Genomic DNA, 18718 nt, shown 5'->3' with positions numbered 1-18718 from the left:
CCTTCTAAGGTTGTGTAACAAATGTGGTGGTTGTAATTTGCATATAACAGTAACATACAATAAAGTATTTATGGATTATGTAAACATGGCCGAAACCTTCATTAAACATAGGGTTAGTCTTTGAGTGTACTGCGCTCCTCATGGGAATGAGCTGCAGGAGCCTTCATACTGACACTTTGCTGCAAGAAGGAATCGTTGCTGAAGGGCTCCAGACTGTATCCATACTGAGAAGTCATCCAAATGCTTTACATCTCCTTCTGTACACACAGTAACCAGAGTACCAACAACAACAAAAGATGTATACTGTATTCTTGGCTTTTTCTTAGAGCAACCAACTAAAGTTCTCCTATCCAAGCAGCATACGGTGCATCAAAAAAATTGGACAGATGTGAATAATTAATGTGAGTAAAAATAAAGGTTTGTGCAATTTTTTGGGGCACTCAAGTGCAGCCCTGTGCACGGTGAGAAAGAGCAGCAGTGATGCAGGATCTGTTCTAAAGACATCCATGTACACAGTGCGGCACAAAATCTGCACAAGTCGATGTATATTTGAAGAATGTAAAGCTACATCTGCCAGTATGTATCTGTGAAAATATGAAATGTGGTTTTGTCTCATAAAATCTGTTCATCCCTTCATTTTGCTATTGTCTTTTTTCCCCCTCTGTAGGTGTGAACACATTTTTTATAGATCTTCACGGCGCATTAATATGTTCCCGATAATCTTTTCTGGAATTCTGACACAGATTTGATGATTGCTTTCAAAAATAAATCCTGGACCTCTTCTTGTTCTAAGATACTTGATACATATTGACTCTGTTTGATAAATTGCACTAAAACAATGCATCTTTTCTCTTATATATTATTACAATGCAATTGTATTTTAAACCAAAACAAGACTACAGTAACAATTCAGCAGACACTGTTTCAGGTAGTCTAGTTTCACCAGAGAACATGCCCTCTGTGACATTATAGTCTAGGAATGAGGAGTGGTTAAATTAAATGGATCTTGACCTTTGCTCCACTCCTTCCTCTTCGGTCTGTACCTGGGTGATATACAGCCTGTGACAGGCAGCCTTCAGGCCTTGGAATCTTCTCTCTCTCTCTCTCTCTCTCTCTCTCTCTCTCTCTATATATATATATATATATATATATATATATATATATATATATATATATATATATATATATATATATATATATATATATATATATATATATATATATATATCTGATGTACCAGCAGGGCTTTGGCCAATCATGGGCCAGTATAGTGTTTATATAATCTGAATGTTGGACCTGAGGCCCCAAAAACTGAGACATGTTATATGTTTGATTATTTTTTGTTTACTTTTGAAATAAAAATGCATATTCGGTTATTTTAAAAACTCAATAAAGGCTATTTCGAGATTTTTAAGCTTGTTTATCTGACTTTTTAAAATAATATTAGGCATAAGCTACTTTTTCTATGTGTTGCCACAGCTCTGTAAACAATCCAGATGAAGTGTCTTTTACAATTATATATAATATTTTCTCAAAAGTGTTCTTCTAAAAAGGTGAACTCTACAATCCGGCGCTGACGGCTTCACGTCATCTAGTCCTTACCTATCACGGCTGGAGAGGGGGCGTGGCCTCGCTTTGCTAAGACGAACGCAGTTTAGCCAGCTAGCGAGTTAGCTTCCTGGAAATGGCCAGCTGGGGGAAAGTTACCGCTCTCCTGAGGGGTGTCTTGAGGAGCCCTCGATCTCTGAAAACCTTCGCACAGTACCGTACTGTCGGTCGCGGCATTGTGGCCTCTGTAATTGGCACCGGGGTTGTCTGTTATTACCGGTATCATGTAAACAACAGGACTCTGCCCTTCGCCGTTTATGCTAAGGAAGAAAAAGTAAGTAGACACTTCAGAAAGTTTCTGTCGTCAAAATTCACCGCAAACGAACAGTACCGCTCATATACTTGTCTGTGTTCCTTTAAAGTACGATGTTTCGTAATTACAAGTACAAGCGACACAATAATGTTAGTTGGATATCTACAAAAAGACCGTCCAAATTCATAGTGTCAATTAGTGCCCCCTAGCGGTGCTCACTGAAACTGTTTGTACTTATACACAGTGAATCTGTTCGTCTGACTTATTAGATATAATTTAATAAAATTAATTTTTAACTAACCACTCATTTGTCCATTTAATCATTAAACATATAAAGGGAGGTGCTGTCGAACATGTGTTCTGTAGCTTACATTGGTGTTTGTGCTCCTTGTGCTGTTGCAGGAAGATGCAGCTCCCCAGATGTCTGCAAGGAAAATCCGCTTCATCCAGTTTGCCTCAGTCGTCCATGAAGAGGAGCCCTACATGACCCCCAGAGACTTCCTATTCTCTGTGATGCTGGAGAAAGTTGATCGTAAGCAGCTCATACAGCGTACAACATGTCAAACAGCTCAAAGCCTTCCATAATCTACATCCCTGTTCTTTCTTAACTAAATATATATAGGATGTAATTTGCCAGGTCAAATGGTAGATTTAACTTTGCTAAATACTTTTTCATCCCCACTATGTGTCATGTATGTCAAAGAACAGTGCCCTTATTTTGTGAATCTTTCTAATGCGAATATAGTGAAACTTAAACTGCTCATGTTTACTGTGTTTAACTAATAAAAAAAATGCTGTGTGTGTGGGGATGGGTGAGTGTGGCCTATGGTGTACAGTGCTTTCATGTGTCAGTAAGACTGGACTAGACCATCTGTATGTAGTAGCAGTACGAGAAGACTGAGTGCAGTTCTGACTGGGAAGAGGAACCTCCATGTTCCCACAAAGCAAAACAGAGTAGTTTGTTGTGTGCATGGAACAACTTCACGTGCGCGGCTTGCCTCGTGCCTGTTATTGAATAATTTTGTGCTGTTCTGTTATCAACACATCTTCTCTGGTTTTTGCAGGAAAGCTGCAAAAGAAAATTTTAACCAAACAGGTACATTAACTTCCTAGCAGTGTGTAACCTGCACATGCAGACTTTTCTTTAGGCTAATGGTTCGTTTTATCCCGGCAGGATGTGAACGGTATGCTGGTGGCTGCCTCTAAAGCTCGTGCTGGTAATGATCTCTTCAGAAACTTGGGAGACAAAGGTAAGTTCTCAAAGGGGACTGCAATGCCATACCTTTTAATTGTCAGGTGGATCATCTGTTTAAATCCTCCCCCCAATTTCTCTATTCACTATAACACCAGAATGATCACCAGCTCCTTTTATCATTTTTTAAAGGTGTTGTTGAGCAGTAGTTCTCCAGGTTTTTCAGAAGTCTTTCAAAAGGTTTTCTTTGGACATTGGCTGCTTTTGTCAGTCATTTTCAGTCCAGGGCTCGTAGCTGATAATTTTTAGAGAAACGTTTTTACCCTCAGCTGTAAAAGAGTGATGGGGCATTGTCATGAGTGTGTGAATGCAATAACTCAAGAACAAGGCGTAGGATTTCAAAATTGATGCATCTATTAAAAACCTCAGGCGTTTTGGAGGATTTGTCACGTTTTGGGGCTGCATGTCAGCCGTGGTGTTCATTTCACTGACTGTTTTTCCTGATGACAACAGGACGATAACTAGATAAAAATGAATGCACAGTGATAAAATGTGTTGTCTATGATTAAAAACGAGATGTAAATGTTCTGGAGAGACGAGATCCAATCAGAAGTAATCCCGGGCATTAAGGTTACAATGTCTACAAACTCTGGTTTCATCTTATGTTCTGCATTTGCTTGCATGTTTGCACGTTTCAGTAAATGGCCTATTTCCCATTTTCCTTGCAAAATATAAAGAAAATGAGAGGTCCGCTTTAACCTGTCAGCAGACCATCAACAATCCACCTTTTCATGTTTAATGATAATCCTCTTTGTCAGTGTGTCCCCCTGTTTGTTATCTGAAATGCAGCACAGTGTATTTTATCTCTCACAGGTTTGATATCCTACACAGAGTATCTGTTCCTGCTGTCCATCCTGACCAGTAAGTCTCTCCAATAGTCCAAGCTCCTGCAGGAGATATTGTGCTGACTGGTTCACTCCATTCTGGACTGTTTATTTCTGATACTCTTTGTCTACATGACATAACTACATAACTGCCCTACATTGTTATTGCAGAGCCGCGCACTGGATTTGATATAGCCTTCAAAATGCTCGACATTGATGGCAACGAGCATGTGGACAAAAAGGAGTTTTTGAAAGTAAGAGCTGTGATGTGTTAGGATGTGTTGACAATAAAAGCAGAAGTAGATTATAACAGATCATAATGAAGCAGTAAATTCATGGGCGGACTTATTATACAGGAATATTTGTTCTAAATATCTGTGTGCACTTAATTTCAAACTGTCGCCACTTTTAACGCTTCCTCATGTGCTACAACTCCTGCAGTTGTAAGTATGAACCAAGGCACCACGTGAAGGTGAGGGAGAGCTGTAGCTGCTCGAGTCTTGTGTTTTATCTGTCGCTGCTTGAGTTTAGTGGATTTATTTAAAGTCACCTGACTTTTTTTTTTTTTTCTTTGACTTTTCAACCAGACAGAGAAGATTTGTGTAGCACTCAGGCTTAGAACGATGGGCTTTTGTTTTAGACTGCATGTTGGCACGTCCTTCACCTTGTTATAGTTTCATGTTATGACTTGGTGAACAAGCCAAAGGCATTTAGTGAAAAGTAGAAGTGCATGGATTCTCATCTGCTCTGGTTTCTATCATGTGATTACATGAAAGCCACATCTCTAACTTGATAAGTGAACTGTACCACAGCTTTATATTTGTTTGGACTTGTCTTGTGACTGTTGTAAAGAGAAACCCCTTTTCAAACATGCTGTTTTTTATTTGTTTGTTTTTTTTATTGTCTGTTTGATAATGTAGGATGTTGCTCACACTTGGACAGCCAAACATTTTCAGTACAACTAGTTATTTTGATTAACTGGTTAACTTAAATTTAATTTATTTCTTCTTTTTGTTGCTGAAGCTCAAGAAAATCATGGGAAAAACTAAACTGCGAGCCCCGATAGATACTACAGAGGTGAGTGTTCATTGGTTGATGGGCTAGTTGAAAACATACAGGCTGATAACACTGGCCGAGGACCAGAAAGAATCATCTGTTTTCAAAAGTTTGCAGAAAATTTTAAAATACATGGTTGATTTTACACTTTTACATGCAAAACTTATAATTTTCACAAGTGCTCAATGTGTTTCCCTCTGGATGCACGGCATATGTCCATTCAATATTCAAACACGTCAAATGTGTACAGCTATGTGATACTCACAAATCCTGTCTTTCCAACAGTATGTGCTTCCATTCTCACCAAAACACTATGAAATCAGATGACTCTTCTTGACACACTTTGTATATTACTCTAGTTCTACCTCAAACATTAGCATGTTTTGTTTTGGGGGTTTTCATCAGTATTATGGTGTCATTTCTGCCACTTCACTTTGAATGTTAACACACATGATGTTGTTGAACACTGTCTGCATGTTACCCAGAAAACCACAGAAGAAGGAGAAGGTGTGAACACAACACTACAGGCCTACTTCTTTGGAAGGAAAGGGGACAACAAGTTGCAGTATAAGGACTTCTGCCGGTAGGGATACCCCCTAATAATCACAGTCATGTACTACAGAGCACATGACATTTTCTTTTTCATAAGTAGCAGCTCTGTATACAAATTTTACAATGTAACATTTCTGTCTTTTTGAAATCTCAGACATTGTCAATATTTGAATCTCACCTGTAAGGGATGTAGACGCTCCCTAAATCCTTTGCATGTAGAAATACTGTTTGAACATGTCGTTAGGCAAAGGCAAGGAAAAGAACAGTAAAGCTCATATTAGGCTTGAACTGCTTTCTTAAAAAAAAAGGAGAGAGAAAGAAACTTAAGTTCTCCACGTGTTTCAGGAGCACACATTCTTTCTGCCCAATTTAACTCATCCAGCCAAAGGAGTGTTGAGCTCATACCATAGCGAGATAGTCGTCATCTTTCCATCTATTCGCAGTTCATAAGAATTTTTGCTTCTCCGATAGCTTTTGATCAGATTTTAGTGACACGTGCTAACAGTGATTACCTCATGGGTCTTCATTCAAACTGGGGTCAAGATCATATTTGTCATTTTCATAGTACAACTCTAATGCATACTACATAATGCTGGGGTCTTATTTTCTACAGTTGACAGGCTAACAAACCCTCCTGTGTCAGTGGCAGCTGAACTTCATTCGACCATGGCCTGCAATGACTTTGCCAAATTCTTCACTGAAAAAATCCAAAAAATTAGACAAGCAATTGGTACATCAACAGCAGATCCAGGATATGTACTGTGTCCACCAAAAAACTGTTTAAACACCATGAAACAGTTTCAACCTATTAACAGCAAAGACCTGGAGGACATCTTAGGTCAACTGAACTCCTCCTCCTGCTGTTTAGATGTCCTGCCAACAAGTTTTTTCAAAAAGGTCTCAAAGACTTTAGAGTCAGACCTGTTACAGATCGTCAACTTTTCTTTATTATCAGGTGTGTTTCCAGAATCACTAAAAACTGCTGTAATCAAACCTATACTGAAAAAGGACAATCTTGACAAGACACAAATGAACAACTACAGGCCGATCTCAAATCTCCCGTTTTTAAGTAAGATCATTGAAAAAGCAGTTTCTCAACAGCTCAGTTACTTCTTAAAACAGAATAATTGCTACGATGCCTTCCAGTCAGGTTTTAGACAGAACCACAGCACTGAAACCGCTCTGACCAAAGTGTTTAATGACATATGTCTGAATACAGACAGTGGAAAAATGTCAGTCCTAGTTTTACTGGATCTCAGTGCAGCATTTGATACAGTTGACCACAACATATTACTCAAACGACTGGAGAACTGGACAGGTCTTTCAGGAACTGTACTAAACTGGTTCAAAACATACGTAGAAAACAGGAAATACTTTGTATCAATAGGTAACTTCACATCTGAGCAGACAAGTATCACATGTGGAGTTCCCCAAGGTTCCATCTTGGGACCCCTTCTGTTTAACATCTACATGCTCCCACTGGCACAGATTATAAAGAACAACAAAATAAACTACCACAGCTATGCAGATGACACACAAATATATATCACAATGTCACCAGGAGACCGAGGCCCTGTACAGGCTCTTGGTAAATGCATTGAGGAAATCAATGACTGGTTGTACCACAATTTTCTCCAGCTAAACAAAAACAAAACTGAGGTAATAGTCTTTGGCGCCAAAGAAAAACGATTACAGGTCACCAGAGAACTTCAATCTATACATCTAAAAACCACAAACCAGGCGAGAAATTTGGGTGTAGTGATGGATGCAGACCTAAACTTAGAAAAACACATTAAGACAATAACAAAGTCAGCTTACTATCACCTCAAGAATATATCAAGGATAAAAGATCTGATGTCTCAACAGGACCTGGAAAAACTAGTCCATGCATTCATCTTTAGTAGGCTTGATTACTGTAACAGCATCTTTACAGGTCTACCTAAAAAATCAGTCAGACAACTACAGCTCATTCAGAACTCTGCTGCTCGAGTCCTCACTAAGACCAAAAAAGTGGACCACATCAGTCCAGCTCTGAGGTCCTTACACTGGCTGCCTGTCCGTCAGAGGATAGACTTTAAAGTTCTGATGCTGGCCTATAAAGCTCTGAATGGTTTAGGACCAAAATACATCAATGACCTCCTGACCCAGTATGAACCATCCAGATCCCTCAGGTCATCTGGATCCGGTCTTTTATCAGTTCCCAGAGTCAGAACCAGACATGGAGAAGCTGCATTCAGCTTTTATGCTCCTTATATCTGGAACAAACTCCCAGAAAGCCTCAGATCAGCTGAAACACTCAGTTTATTTAAATCCAGGTTGAAGACTCACCTGTTCTCAGCTGCATTTGAATAAAGCACCAAATCCACACTTTAAGCTTAAATTTCAAAACTTACATTTAACTACTGATTTTATCTACTGTTCTGATTTTATCTGTTTTGATTTTATATACTGTTGTTTGTTTGTTTGTTTGTTTGTTTGTTAATTAGTTAGTTAGTTTATTTGCTTGTTTTAATCAATTTTAAATCATGCTTTTTATTTGTTCTTGTTTCTAATGTCTCTGTAAAGCACTTTGAATCGCCTTGTTGTTGAATTGTGCTATACAAATAAACTTGCCTTGCCTTGCCTTACTTAAACTGACCAAATTCTAACTTCTGAACAATATTCAGTGGTTAACAGAAGATTCCTTATCCAGCTACCCATCTTCTTCCACTTATTAAGATTCTTCATGGTGATAAATCTTATGTGTTAACCTCCTAGGACCTGGTGTCCACATATGTGGACATCACATTTTGAGTTGTCTAAACCAGCGGTCCCCAACCTTTTTTGCACCACAAACCGGTTTAATGTCAGACAATATTTTCACGGACCGGCCTTTAAGGTGTCACGGATAAATACAACAAAATAAAATAATATGACTGAGACAAAAACTGTGGTATTTTGTAAATATAATAATAAACGTGAATTCACTGTGTAATTGTGTAACTTCATGAGCAGCGTCCTCCTGAAATGTGCCAATAACATCGAGAGTAACATCCTCATCTCTGCCCCTTAATGCTCTCTGGTCGCTATGGTGACGCGTAAATATTTCTTTCAAAATAAGACACACAGCTCCAACACGGGAAAAGACCCAGGGAAACAGAGTTAACGATAAAAAACACTGAAAACCATAAATTTCACGCCCGAGCCTCAAGTCTCACGGCCCGGTACCAAGTCTGTCTGGACCTTTCTGGCATGTTGTCATGTTACTTCTGACTAACTCAGATACTTTTATATGGTTGTGAAATACAGCCAACCAAATGACCAAAAGAATCTATACTTCACACATTACAATCACCTGTGAATTTTGATTAATTATGAGCCAGATGTGCTACTAAGCCACTGATGTTCTGATATAAATCTGTGTATTTTGTGGGGTTTTCCCTGTTGACCTTTTCAGTTTCTCTTTACTTGACCGGTCCACTGTGACTCCACTGTAGTCTGTGCTTTGAGTGGTCCATAACTAGAAAGGTGCTGTGACAGGCCAGCCAATCCCTAATGGAATAAGGATGTAGCAATTATGATTACCTAACTTTATGTAGCTGTACTTGAGGCTGAGGATACCAGAAGACCTCACTGTGCTGAATTTGTCTTTACTTTATCACTCCACTGTTACTTTTTGTGGAATTTCACCTTTTTATATAGTTGTTTTCTTTTTCTTTTCTTTTTTCCTTTCATTTGAATATAAAAATGTTGGACTTCACTGTGTGGTCTTCACCTGTGTCGCTGGCAAACCTCAGCAGGAGAACACTGGTGGGTCAGCCTTCTTTGTAATTAGTCTTTGTTGTTCAGGTTCATGGAGGACCTACAGGCTGAAGTCCAGGAGATGGAGTTTCTGCAGTTTTCCAAAGGTATGGACACCATGCGGAGGGAAGACTTTGCAGAATGGCTGCTACACTACACCAACGAAGAAGACAATGAAGTCTACTGGGAAAACATGAGGAAGAAGATACCGGCGGGTCAGGTACAAGCACGCTTCCTCCACTCGGTGCCGTCAGAATAGGATTTGCTGTGGCCTGAAAGTCAGCTGTCATGTTTTCTTTTGTAGAGTATCGCATTCGATGAGTTCAAAGCCTTCTGCCTGTTCACCAACAACCTGGAAGATTTTGCCTTCTCAATGAAAATGGTCACAGAAGCCAACCGTCCTGTGGGCATGGGTACGGTTTCTCTGTCGGTTAGATCAGTCTGTAGTTTTCTTCCAATCTTCCAGACATAGATTTATTTTTTTTTTTTCTTCTCCCTACAGCCCAGTTCAAGCGAGCTGTGACGATTGCCACAGGCCACGAACTCTCCGAGAACGTGCTGGACACAGTGTTTAAGCTTTTCGACATAGATGGAGACAACTGCCTGAGCCACAAGGAGTTCATTGGTGTGATGAATGACCGAGTACTGCGGGGTCTAAAGGTACTCTCCCCATCTTCTTAGACTGTTTTGTGTCCATAAAACACTGACTTTTCTACTTTGTCACCATGTTTAAGTGAAGTGAATGCCTCTCTCACCTCCATGTGTTAAATATAAAACTGTAAAAGCCTGATGTGTGGGTACAGATATAAGACACTTATCAAAGATCGTCAGTGCTCCTCTAACTGTAGTGTAGATCACACTGAAGTACACAAACACTAAGGCACATCGTTAACTCATGTCATCCATGTGCAACATTGTCTATCACTAAGAACTACTTACTTACACAAGTTTATTTAAAAAGGGCACATGAACATATTAGACTGGACTGTTAGCTTTTGGTTGCCAAGGTCCATCCATCTCAGGGTCTGTTCCAGTTGTTCATTTTGTTTAAGGAGTGAAGTGACGCTGACGTATCTGTGCAGCCATAAGAAGAAGTGTTTGAATTCTCTGAATACTAACCAAGGCGCTTCAGTGCTTACTTGCCGTCCCAGAATTTATAGCGACAAATCATCCGACCATTCCTGGAAACGATCAACTAAAACAATAGTGGCATACATCTGCAAATGTTCATTAGAAGCATAACCTGCTAAAATGTTTTGAATTTTCAGCAGCAGTCTGTTAACTCCACTGTCGAACTCTGAACGTCGCGCTGCTGTAAGAAAATCTGATTCTCGTCCAGTTGCTGCCTCGCATGAAAAACGTAGATTTACAAGCTTTCTGAATCCAGATGATGAGCTATGTTACTGATCTAATTCCGTTCAGGCTTCTGTAAAATTCAGTTAGTAAGCTTCATTTTCTATTGCTGTTTCAAGGATCATCATTAATCTTTTTTTTTTACTTTTATTGAGCCGGCCATAAATCTACTGAATAAAGCATCGTGTGAAATGGTGCTTAAGTCGATTAACTGCAGGATCTGCTTTCAAAATATTCTGGCTTCACTGTTGTACAGACAGCCGAGGAGACGGTGGAGCATTCCAGCTCTTCCGGCCAGCCTAGGTCAACTTTTATTTTTAGCAGACATGAGTGTGTCTCATTTAACTAAGAGTTGTATTTATTTTCCTTACATAAACTGATTCTTATTGCACTCTATACAACATGTCACATTTACACAAGCACTGTCTTCTATGCTTTTAAGTGCTTACTAACTATCATTCACACACCGATGGATGCCCAAGGATATTCGGCACACAGACTGGGGGAGCCAGGGATCGAACCTCCAACCTCCCGATCAGTAGAGGACCTGCTCTATCTCCTGAGCTACATCCACCCCTTAATTAGCTAACCAAAGCGAGTTAAAGTAGTGGGCACACTGCTCAACATGTCATATATTTACATCCTAATTGGTGTCGCTGGGATTACATGTACTGTAGAAACAACTGCCATCATTTGACTTTAATCATGGCAAAAATACAAATTGTTTATTAGCAATAGATATTTTACATATCACTCCTAGGCTGCATGCTAATGCTCGTCTCCCAGAACCGTTGGTGTGATGCACAGTGTCTTGCCCTCAGGTGCAGCCTCAAAATGGCATCTCTGGCTACTGGAAGTGTGTGAAGCGGGAGACCCTGAAGGCAGCCCAGGAGGCCCTGGTAGACGGCGGGTGTCCCATCTGAAGCACTGATATGCACCGTGATCATGCTCACAACTTCTGTCTTTCCTTCAGTTGTATGAATGAAATGAATATCCGCATGTAAATGAATATAGGTTTATACCACTGTCTTTGCAAAAGTATGTTTACAGCTAAACACATTTTGGTTTGATATTAGTTAAAGCTCTTTGGGTTTGCTTGTGGTGTTTACAATATTACATATAATTGTTTGGTCAAGCATTTTATCCTGTATGGCTGATCACTATTAAACATTCACATGCACTTAAGGAGCAGGACTGCAGTCAACATTTCCTGTAAAAGTGACTTATTCATGAAAGTGAGAATCCTGGTTGCACTGAACAGTGTAACAGATTAGAGGATCCTGCCATGAATACACACATTTCTCATTTTCTGTGCACACTAGTCAGAGTGATTTATTCTCATGGACACAAATGCAAATTTTTACCAGTGCCAAGAAGCTGGCTTGGTTTTTACATGTACTTCTTTTTTTACTCCTGAGCATTAATGTGGTTACCAGAGATCAGTCATGTGAGTCAATAGTGGGTAAACAGCAGTCTGGCATAAATCACTTCCAAGATGACAGACATGTGTAATCTGTCTAATGTCACATTCTCAACATGCTAAATAGCAGCAACTATTTGTTGTGACTGCTCATGCTGTTGTTTACCGGCGACTCACCAAAGCATTTTACAGCTGAGTGCGCACATCTCGAAATGAATGTCGGGCCTCCCACTTTCAACAGTAACAGAGCAGCTGCTATTTACTTAAATTCTGGAGTAACCAGCGGGGTGTACTGTGAAGTTAATGGTTTAGCTATGTTGAAACTCCGTTTTGTGTCACATAAATGGCTTTTTTACCTGGCTAAATCAGCAAGGTGTTATGTTTGGAGTTTCCATATGAAATGGGTTGGAAGCCAATATTACAGTATGTATTATTAAGCACAATATAGAACGTCTGCTGGAAAATGTTTTATATACGCAAATTGTATTTTGCTCGTTTGTGTTGTTGTGTTTGCACATCTCTGTTGCTTGTGGGGCTCGCACACAAGAATTTCACTCGCATGTGCTGTGCCAGTGTGCCTGCACATGTGATGTGACAATAAAAGTGATTTGATTTGTTGTACCTAACTAAAACCACTCAATGAAGCATAAACTATGCATTCCATTGTCATGGGAATGCGCATGTATTAATTTGGAGATTCAGAAAACATGTTTTGTTTATGGTATATATATATATATATATATACATACATACAATTCACTACTTTGATATTAAAATGTATACACTTTAAAGCTCCAGAACTCCAGCTGTCACCTTAGAAACGAACAGCACCAAAGAGCACACTTGGCAATTACAATTATTAGCTTAAATGGAAATTTTTTACCGCATCTATGCACTGAATTACCAGCAGTGTTTTAGTTTTTATATTCTTTATAGATTTTAAACAACCACTGTATTATTGGCTGATAATGTCTCTGTCACTCAGCGATCATTTTGTGGGGAAGAACAATCACATGGTACATAAAACACCCCCTTTTCTATGTGTGTGCCCACAGACCCTGAAGCAGAAAGCACAGCCCAACAGATAATACCACCATTGTGGTACCCAAAAGCCTGGACGTGTTGAATTTCATTCGTAGTACACCCCTCAGGCTGTTCATACTACTGCAGCCAGGTCACCTAAGTGCATGTAAATACACATTGTTCAGTTTGTTTACAACCCTGCTAATAGTGGTTTGTGGAAAAGATTCTAATCATGCCAGTGAGCTGGTGTGGGATTTCCCTATTTTTCCTGTCAAAAATATTTATCTAATAAAGTTTTATATAAATGCACAACTGAGGCTTCCAACGGTCATTAGTAGAAAAGCGGCAAAGTGACTAAGTTTTAACTACATTGTCATTTATTGTAGAATTGACCTGTTAAGATCACATGAGTATGTGGGTTACCCATTGAAGATTGTGATGCTAATAATTTTACCATACATAGACTTTAAAAAGTAAATAGACAAAACAAGCTTACTTGCATGATAGAAGAACTAATTAGTGACTGATGCCAGGGTTATCAGTGAATACAGCATACACAGCTACAATACAATAAAATTACATTGAGCATGAAGCCATCTTTGGTCTTCTCATCACTATAAACAAATACATAGAAATTTGTATTGTATCAAAAATAGAAATTACATAGCCATATTGAAAGAAAATTCACATTTTTGACACACAATATAAAGAGAATAACAAGTGACGTATTGTAAGGTTTACATTTTTCTCCCCTTGGCTTTAAGGACCCAATGGTTTTAACATTTTTTGAACATTCGTTTTTAAAGAATTGCATCATTCTGTCAAACCATGTAAAAAGTATCCTGCATCTGTGTCAGACAGGATGCAAAAACCAACAACAAAAAAAAGATCAGATTGTCATTGTTAGGGGGGGAAAAAAAAAGTGTGTGCTTTTAATCCTGGGCTTTTTGAAATGAGGCCTCTACCACACTAGGAAAAAAAATAAATAGATTTTTTTGGGGGTTTTTTTTGTTTTTTTAAAAGGATGGAGAGAGATTGGGTCGAGACTTGATTCGATCACGATGCAGCCCCGATGCTCAGACGTTTCCCTCCTCTCGTGAGTGAGTCTTGTCTCGAGTTACCGGTCTTTGTGTAGTGGTCCTCCTGGGCTTCAGAGTTATTTGGCTCTTGGAGGCACACATGATGAACTACAGCCAAAGTGGACCTCTGCTTGAGATTATAGGTAAGTGCTTTCACTGTGTTTTAATCCACTGTGGAAAAAGAAGAAAGCCATGTAAGAATATCAAACAGCAGAGTGACACAGGGATTCTTTGTCCCACAGCTCAGACCTGATATTGAGATGCATCTAATACATACAGGTAACTCCACATTCAAAAATATTCTCCTCACACAGTAACATCAAGAAGATATCTGATATCATTCTAAAAGAGAACAAAGAGGCTAAAAACATTACAAGGCTCATGTAGATGAATTTTTAAGAAACAAAGTTGTGCCACAGATTGTGTGCCCCCACAGAGCCCTGCTCACAGCATCATGAGATTACATGAAATCTCCAATGAGACATCAGGTTGTCTAATGCCTAACATACACTAACACTGAAATCTGGTGCCTTCTAACATCTAAAGACAACTTATCAGAAGTCAAAAGTTTTAGTCATGTATTATTCCATCACTTTTGATTCTGTCTGAGCTCTGGCCAAGTCATATGAGCACCTCAGACCTGATGATGGGAGTGTGCCACAACTTCAGCAAAACTATCAAGTCGTCATAAGGAGATTTCATCCATTTCTAACACTGAAATCACTAGTGTAGCAGTTTACACATTTGCTTAGTTCAATTCCAGCCAGAGACTAATACATTTTCGGGTTGCATGTGGCGTAGTGACCCCTCGTGACAAGGAAGAGTTGAAAGTAACTCAACAGTGTCACTGAAATCATCAGAGAAATTGGCTGGGCAAAGCTAGCACCTACAAATTATTTTTTTTCCCAAATTGGTCAAAAAAACAAAACAAAAACCTTGTCTGACATCTACCACCAAAGATATTCTAATTTCTAGAATAGTGTTGAAGAAATATTAACACACAAGTTGTTTAACAAATGTTTATATATAACATTTGTTAAACAATTTGGGCTGCAGTTACCCTATTTAATAAAAGCACATGTGAAACCATATGCCTGCACTTGTCTGCCATTTTTATTTATTTTTAACTGCTTTTGATAGTTGCTTTAACACTTGCTGATAAAGTTCTGCTATAAAACAAAGAGGCCTGCTCCTCTCAGGTTTTTCTCACCATTCACTGCCAAAGGGATGGAGGGTCAAGGGTCGTTCTCCTTCTTTACTGTCACATCTCCTTCTCCAGCTAGGATGGTTGAGATCTCACCCTGCATGAAGGCCCAAGGCACAGTGGATCCGGCCAGGGGGCAGCGTTCTCCGCTGGGGCAGTAAACCTCTCCTCCTTGACCTTGGCTGCGGATGAACCCTCGGGTGCAGGGGAAGCAGAACTTGTGGTGCGGGACTGAGGGACACTGGACAAAGTGAGTGTCCTCCAGGCGCTCTCTGCAGAGGGTGCAGCAAAGCAGGGTGCCTGGGGTGCTACTTGTAGACTCCCCAGTGTTTGTGTTGTTACTTTGTCCTCCAGTGCTCAGACCCTGCCCTACAGCTGCCTGAGAGACTGAGGTGGAGGGAGTCGAGGGGCTGCTGCTGCTGGGGCGCCCAGCTGAGGAGGAGTGGGCTGTGGACATACTGGGGCTCTCTCTGGCCATGTGACTGGAACTCAGGCCATCTGCCACTCCCATAAGTGCTGAGATGGGTGAAGGCTGGTTGTGTAGACGAGGTGGGCCCTCTTGAGGTACAGCCATGCCAGGAAGAGGTTCCATGCCTGAGTACGTGCCCCGGGGCCAGGGCTCCCTCACAGGGTGTTCGGCCCTTCCCTCACTCTCTCCGTTCTCAGAGCCTGGAGAAGCCTTTCGGCGCCTGGTGGTGCCCTTGGCTGGTCCGGGGCGTCCAGGAGCTGCCAAAGACAGCACTGGGTCTGGCTGTGGCAGAACCTCTGGGATTGGAGGCTCTTTAAACATACGCACACCATCATTCAACAGCTCAGACAGCCCACGCCAGTCTCCGGTGCCTTGCCGTTTCTCATATTCCACGTAGCGCAGCCCAGAGTTTACTGCCTTACCAGCATCTTTGGCGGAGTCACGGAACATCTGCCTGACCAGATCTGGAACTCCTGAGTAGATCATTCCAGAGCCAGAGGGATACTCCGCGAACACCCTCAGCTCAAACTCTGGAGTAGCGCTAGCATCAAAGGCCAAAACACGCCCCATCAGATTATGGTCTTTCCTGAAGCGCACATTGAAGGGGACACAGCTGCTGAGAGCTACCAGCACATCCCGAACTGCTTTGGGACGGTTAGGCCAGCCTTCCACTCTACTACGAGCCACCTCATTCAGTTCAGCCATTACTTCACTGTTCCTCCACACTGCCGGATCTATGCCCACTAGAGTAGAAGTGCTAGGTCCCATACCCAGGGACACAGCCTGTCTTCTGCCACTGTCGCTTATTATGGGGCCAGCTGAGACGGCAATAGGAGCGGCCCCAGCTCTCGTGCTTGTTAATGGGGTTAAAATCCCATGAGAAGCTGTTGCTACTAGCCCCTGAGCTATCAAGGCATGGGGTATGGTGTTATGAAGACTAGAAACTACCCCAGGCATAGCCCGACGAGTGTTCGGGCTCTGTCGGCTGCCCTCTGACAAAGCTACATCTTCAGCTCTATGCAGACCATTGGGGAGGCGAGAAGAAGCCCCATACTCACCCCTCCCCCGGTCTACACGCTCTCCGTGATGCCGCCCCGCTTCAAGGGGCCCAGCAGAGCTGGGTTTGCCCTGCTGTGGACCAGGGGACCTGCCGTCTAAAACTCCGTGAGTGCTCTTCAGCTGCCTGGCAGTTTCAATGAGGAGTTCTATCCGGTCTGCGCCGTCGTAGTTGACACAACCCCGGCATACAGCTTCGCTGAACTCCCACAGCATAGCCCAAGGCATCTTGGGCAGGTCGCAGAGGTAGCACCATTGCCGTCTCGAGGAAGACTGCGAGGCGGAGGACATGTTGTTTACAGGCCCTCGACCAAACTTTCTTCGGAGGCCTACACGTTACGGACTACGTTTTGCAGCGATTCTTCAGTCCTCCGACACCATTCGCCACATACTGCGGATTTTACAACAGAAAATAACAAAAAACTAAGTTCAAAATCCGACTACTGGCGGTAACATTCAAAACTTAACGACGTCTTCTTTCTCGTTTGTTCGTGTCAGCCTGTGTGGAAGGAAGTAAAATGTTATAAGACACCGGAAACACCTACGCGGCCAGGGCTCAGAGCACTATGGGAGACGTAGTTTCTCTTTAAAGCCATTGTTTCTTATTTTCTAGATTTTTAATATTAAATTTCTTTTGAGCAACAAAGTAATCAGACCACATAGAAACGGAACAGTTGTAAACAATTAGTAAAGGGAAAAATTCAGAGGGACTACTTTACTGGCGACAAGATACATAAGTAGCGGAGATACTGACGCTAGTCGGACGCGTTTTTCTGTGAAACCTCAGTTTAACTGGAGCTGTTTTGTTTTGGGATGGGAGACAGAAAACACGGCTTGTGTTGCGGTTACTTTGATTAACAGAGGACAGGCAGTCTTGGTGCTGTAATGCTGGAGACATATGAGAAATATTATATATATACTCCACTTCCTGCACAGACGTGACAGTTTCAAACTCAGCTTCACTGGGATGATGAGAGGTCACATAGTGAAAATCTCCAGTGGGAACGATGTACTTTGCATTAAGATTCGTCTCTCTCACAGTGGTAACAGGGAAACTGATTCTTCTACAACATATATGTATATGTATATATGTATATATATATATTTTTTTTTTTTAATAGAAGAATAACTCTGGAGAATAATCTTATAAGGACAATAGAAATAGGTTTGCATTGAACAAATCGCAGGGTATATTTTTCTATACCTATTTCTTGAGATGTATAAAAAGTTACAATAATTAATGTTCATATTATCTATGCTCAAAGTTCAAAAATTATGTCAGTAAATAATCCTTGTGAGCTGAAAGCTGATTGTTTTTTCTGTTGTCAGTGAGAGTGGATATTCATATGGTCTCAGGTACACAGCTCTGAGTAGCAACTTTGCCCACCTGCAGGGCAGTTAGGACAGGCAGTAAGAAAGATGCACTAGGTTCCTTCAACCTAGCTGTCTGAGGGAACATTACAGGAAGTCATTCCTTCCCACCGCTATCAGACTCTTTAATCATCCACTTGGGTCAGGTCCACACACACAGAACAGGATTAATCCAATTTATACCCATATCTCTTCATTTTATACAAGTGCTTGTATATTTGATGTTATGACAACTATCCCCTCCCTACAATCCCCAGCCAGCTGAAGCAGATCTCTTCCTGCCAGGTGTTTCTTCCTGTTAAAAGGGATTTCTTCCTTCCCAATATCATCAAGTGCTTTGCTACAAGAAATAGTCTGATTGTTGTAGTTTTCTCTATAATATTGTAGGGTATTTGACTTAGAGTCATCTCAAGGTGCT

General features: G+C 40.9%; 2 protein-coding genes across 2 annotated transcripts; one reads left to right on the top strand and one right to left on the bottom strand.

The window, feature by feature from the left end:
• Positions 1-1602: 1602 nt before the first annotated feature.
• Positions 1603-11866, top strand: micu2 (mitochondrial calcium uptake 2). The gene is made up of 12 exons (XM_026181070.1): positions 1603-1882; positions 2264-2393; positions 2926-2957; positions 3036-3111; positions 3927-3974; positions 4109-4191; positions 4961-5014; positions 5479-5576; positions 9374-9545; positions 9630-9738; positions 9828-9985; positions 11500-11866. Exons 1-12 carry the CDS (start codon positions 1685-1687, stop codon positions 11599-11601), a joined length of 1260 nt encoding a protein of 419 aa, XP_026036855.1. The 5' UTR covers positions 1603-1684; the 3' UTR covers positions 11602-11866.
• Positions 11867-13476: 1610 nt separating this feature from the next.
• LOC113030025 (interferon regulatory factor 2-binding protein 1-like) lies at positions 13477-17695 on the bottom strand. The gene is made up of 2 exons (XM_026181068.1): positions 15411-17695; positions 13477-14371 (listed from the first exon to the last, which is right to left on the bottom strand). Exon 1 carries the CDS (start codon positions 17218-17220, stop codon positions 15436-15438), a length of 1785 nt encoding a protein of 594 aa, XP_026036853.1. The 5' UTR covers positions 17221-17695; the 3' UTR covers positions 13477-14371; positions 15411-15435.
• Between the last annotated feature and the right edge of the window lie 1023 nt (positions 17696-18718).

The sequence above is a fragment of the Astatotilapia calliptera genome, chromosome 10, assembly GCF_900246225.1.
Source record: "Astatotilapia calliptera chromosome 10, fAstCal1.2, whole genome shotgun sequence".
NCBI classification, from domain to species: Eukaryota; Metazoa; Chordata; class Actinopteri; order Cichliformes; family Cichlidae; genus Astatotilapia; species Astatotilapia calliptera.
The sequence above is the reverse complement of the archived record's forward strand: the minus strand, read 5'-3'. Positions and strand labels throughout refer to the sequence as shown.

Bases quoted from the DNA above. Each gene is read 5' to 3' on its own strand.
- micu2 (XM_026181070.1), top strand. From the start codon at position 1,685: ATGGCCAGCTGGGGGAAAGTTACCGCTCTCCTGAGGGGTGTCTTGAGG. The intron at 2,958-3,035 runs GTACATTAACTT...TTATCCCGGCAG, and splicing joins AGAAAATTTTAACCAAACAG to GATGTGAACGGTATGCTGGT. The intron at 9,986-11,499 runs GTACTCTCCCCA...TCTTGCCCTCAG, and splicing joins GAGTACTGCGGGGTCTAAAG to GTGCAGCCTCAAAATGGCAT.
- LOC113030025 (XM_026181068.1), bottom strand. From the start codon at position 17,220: ATGTCCTCCGCCTCGCAGTCTTCCTCGAGACGGCAATGGTGCTACCTC.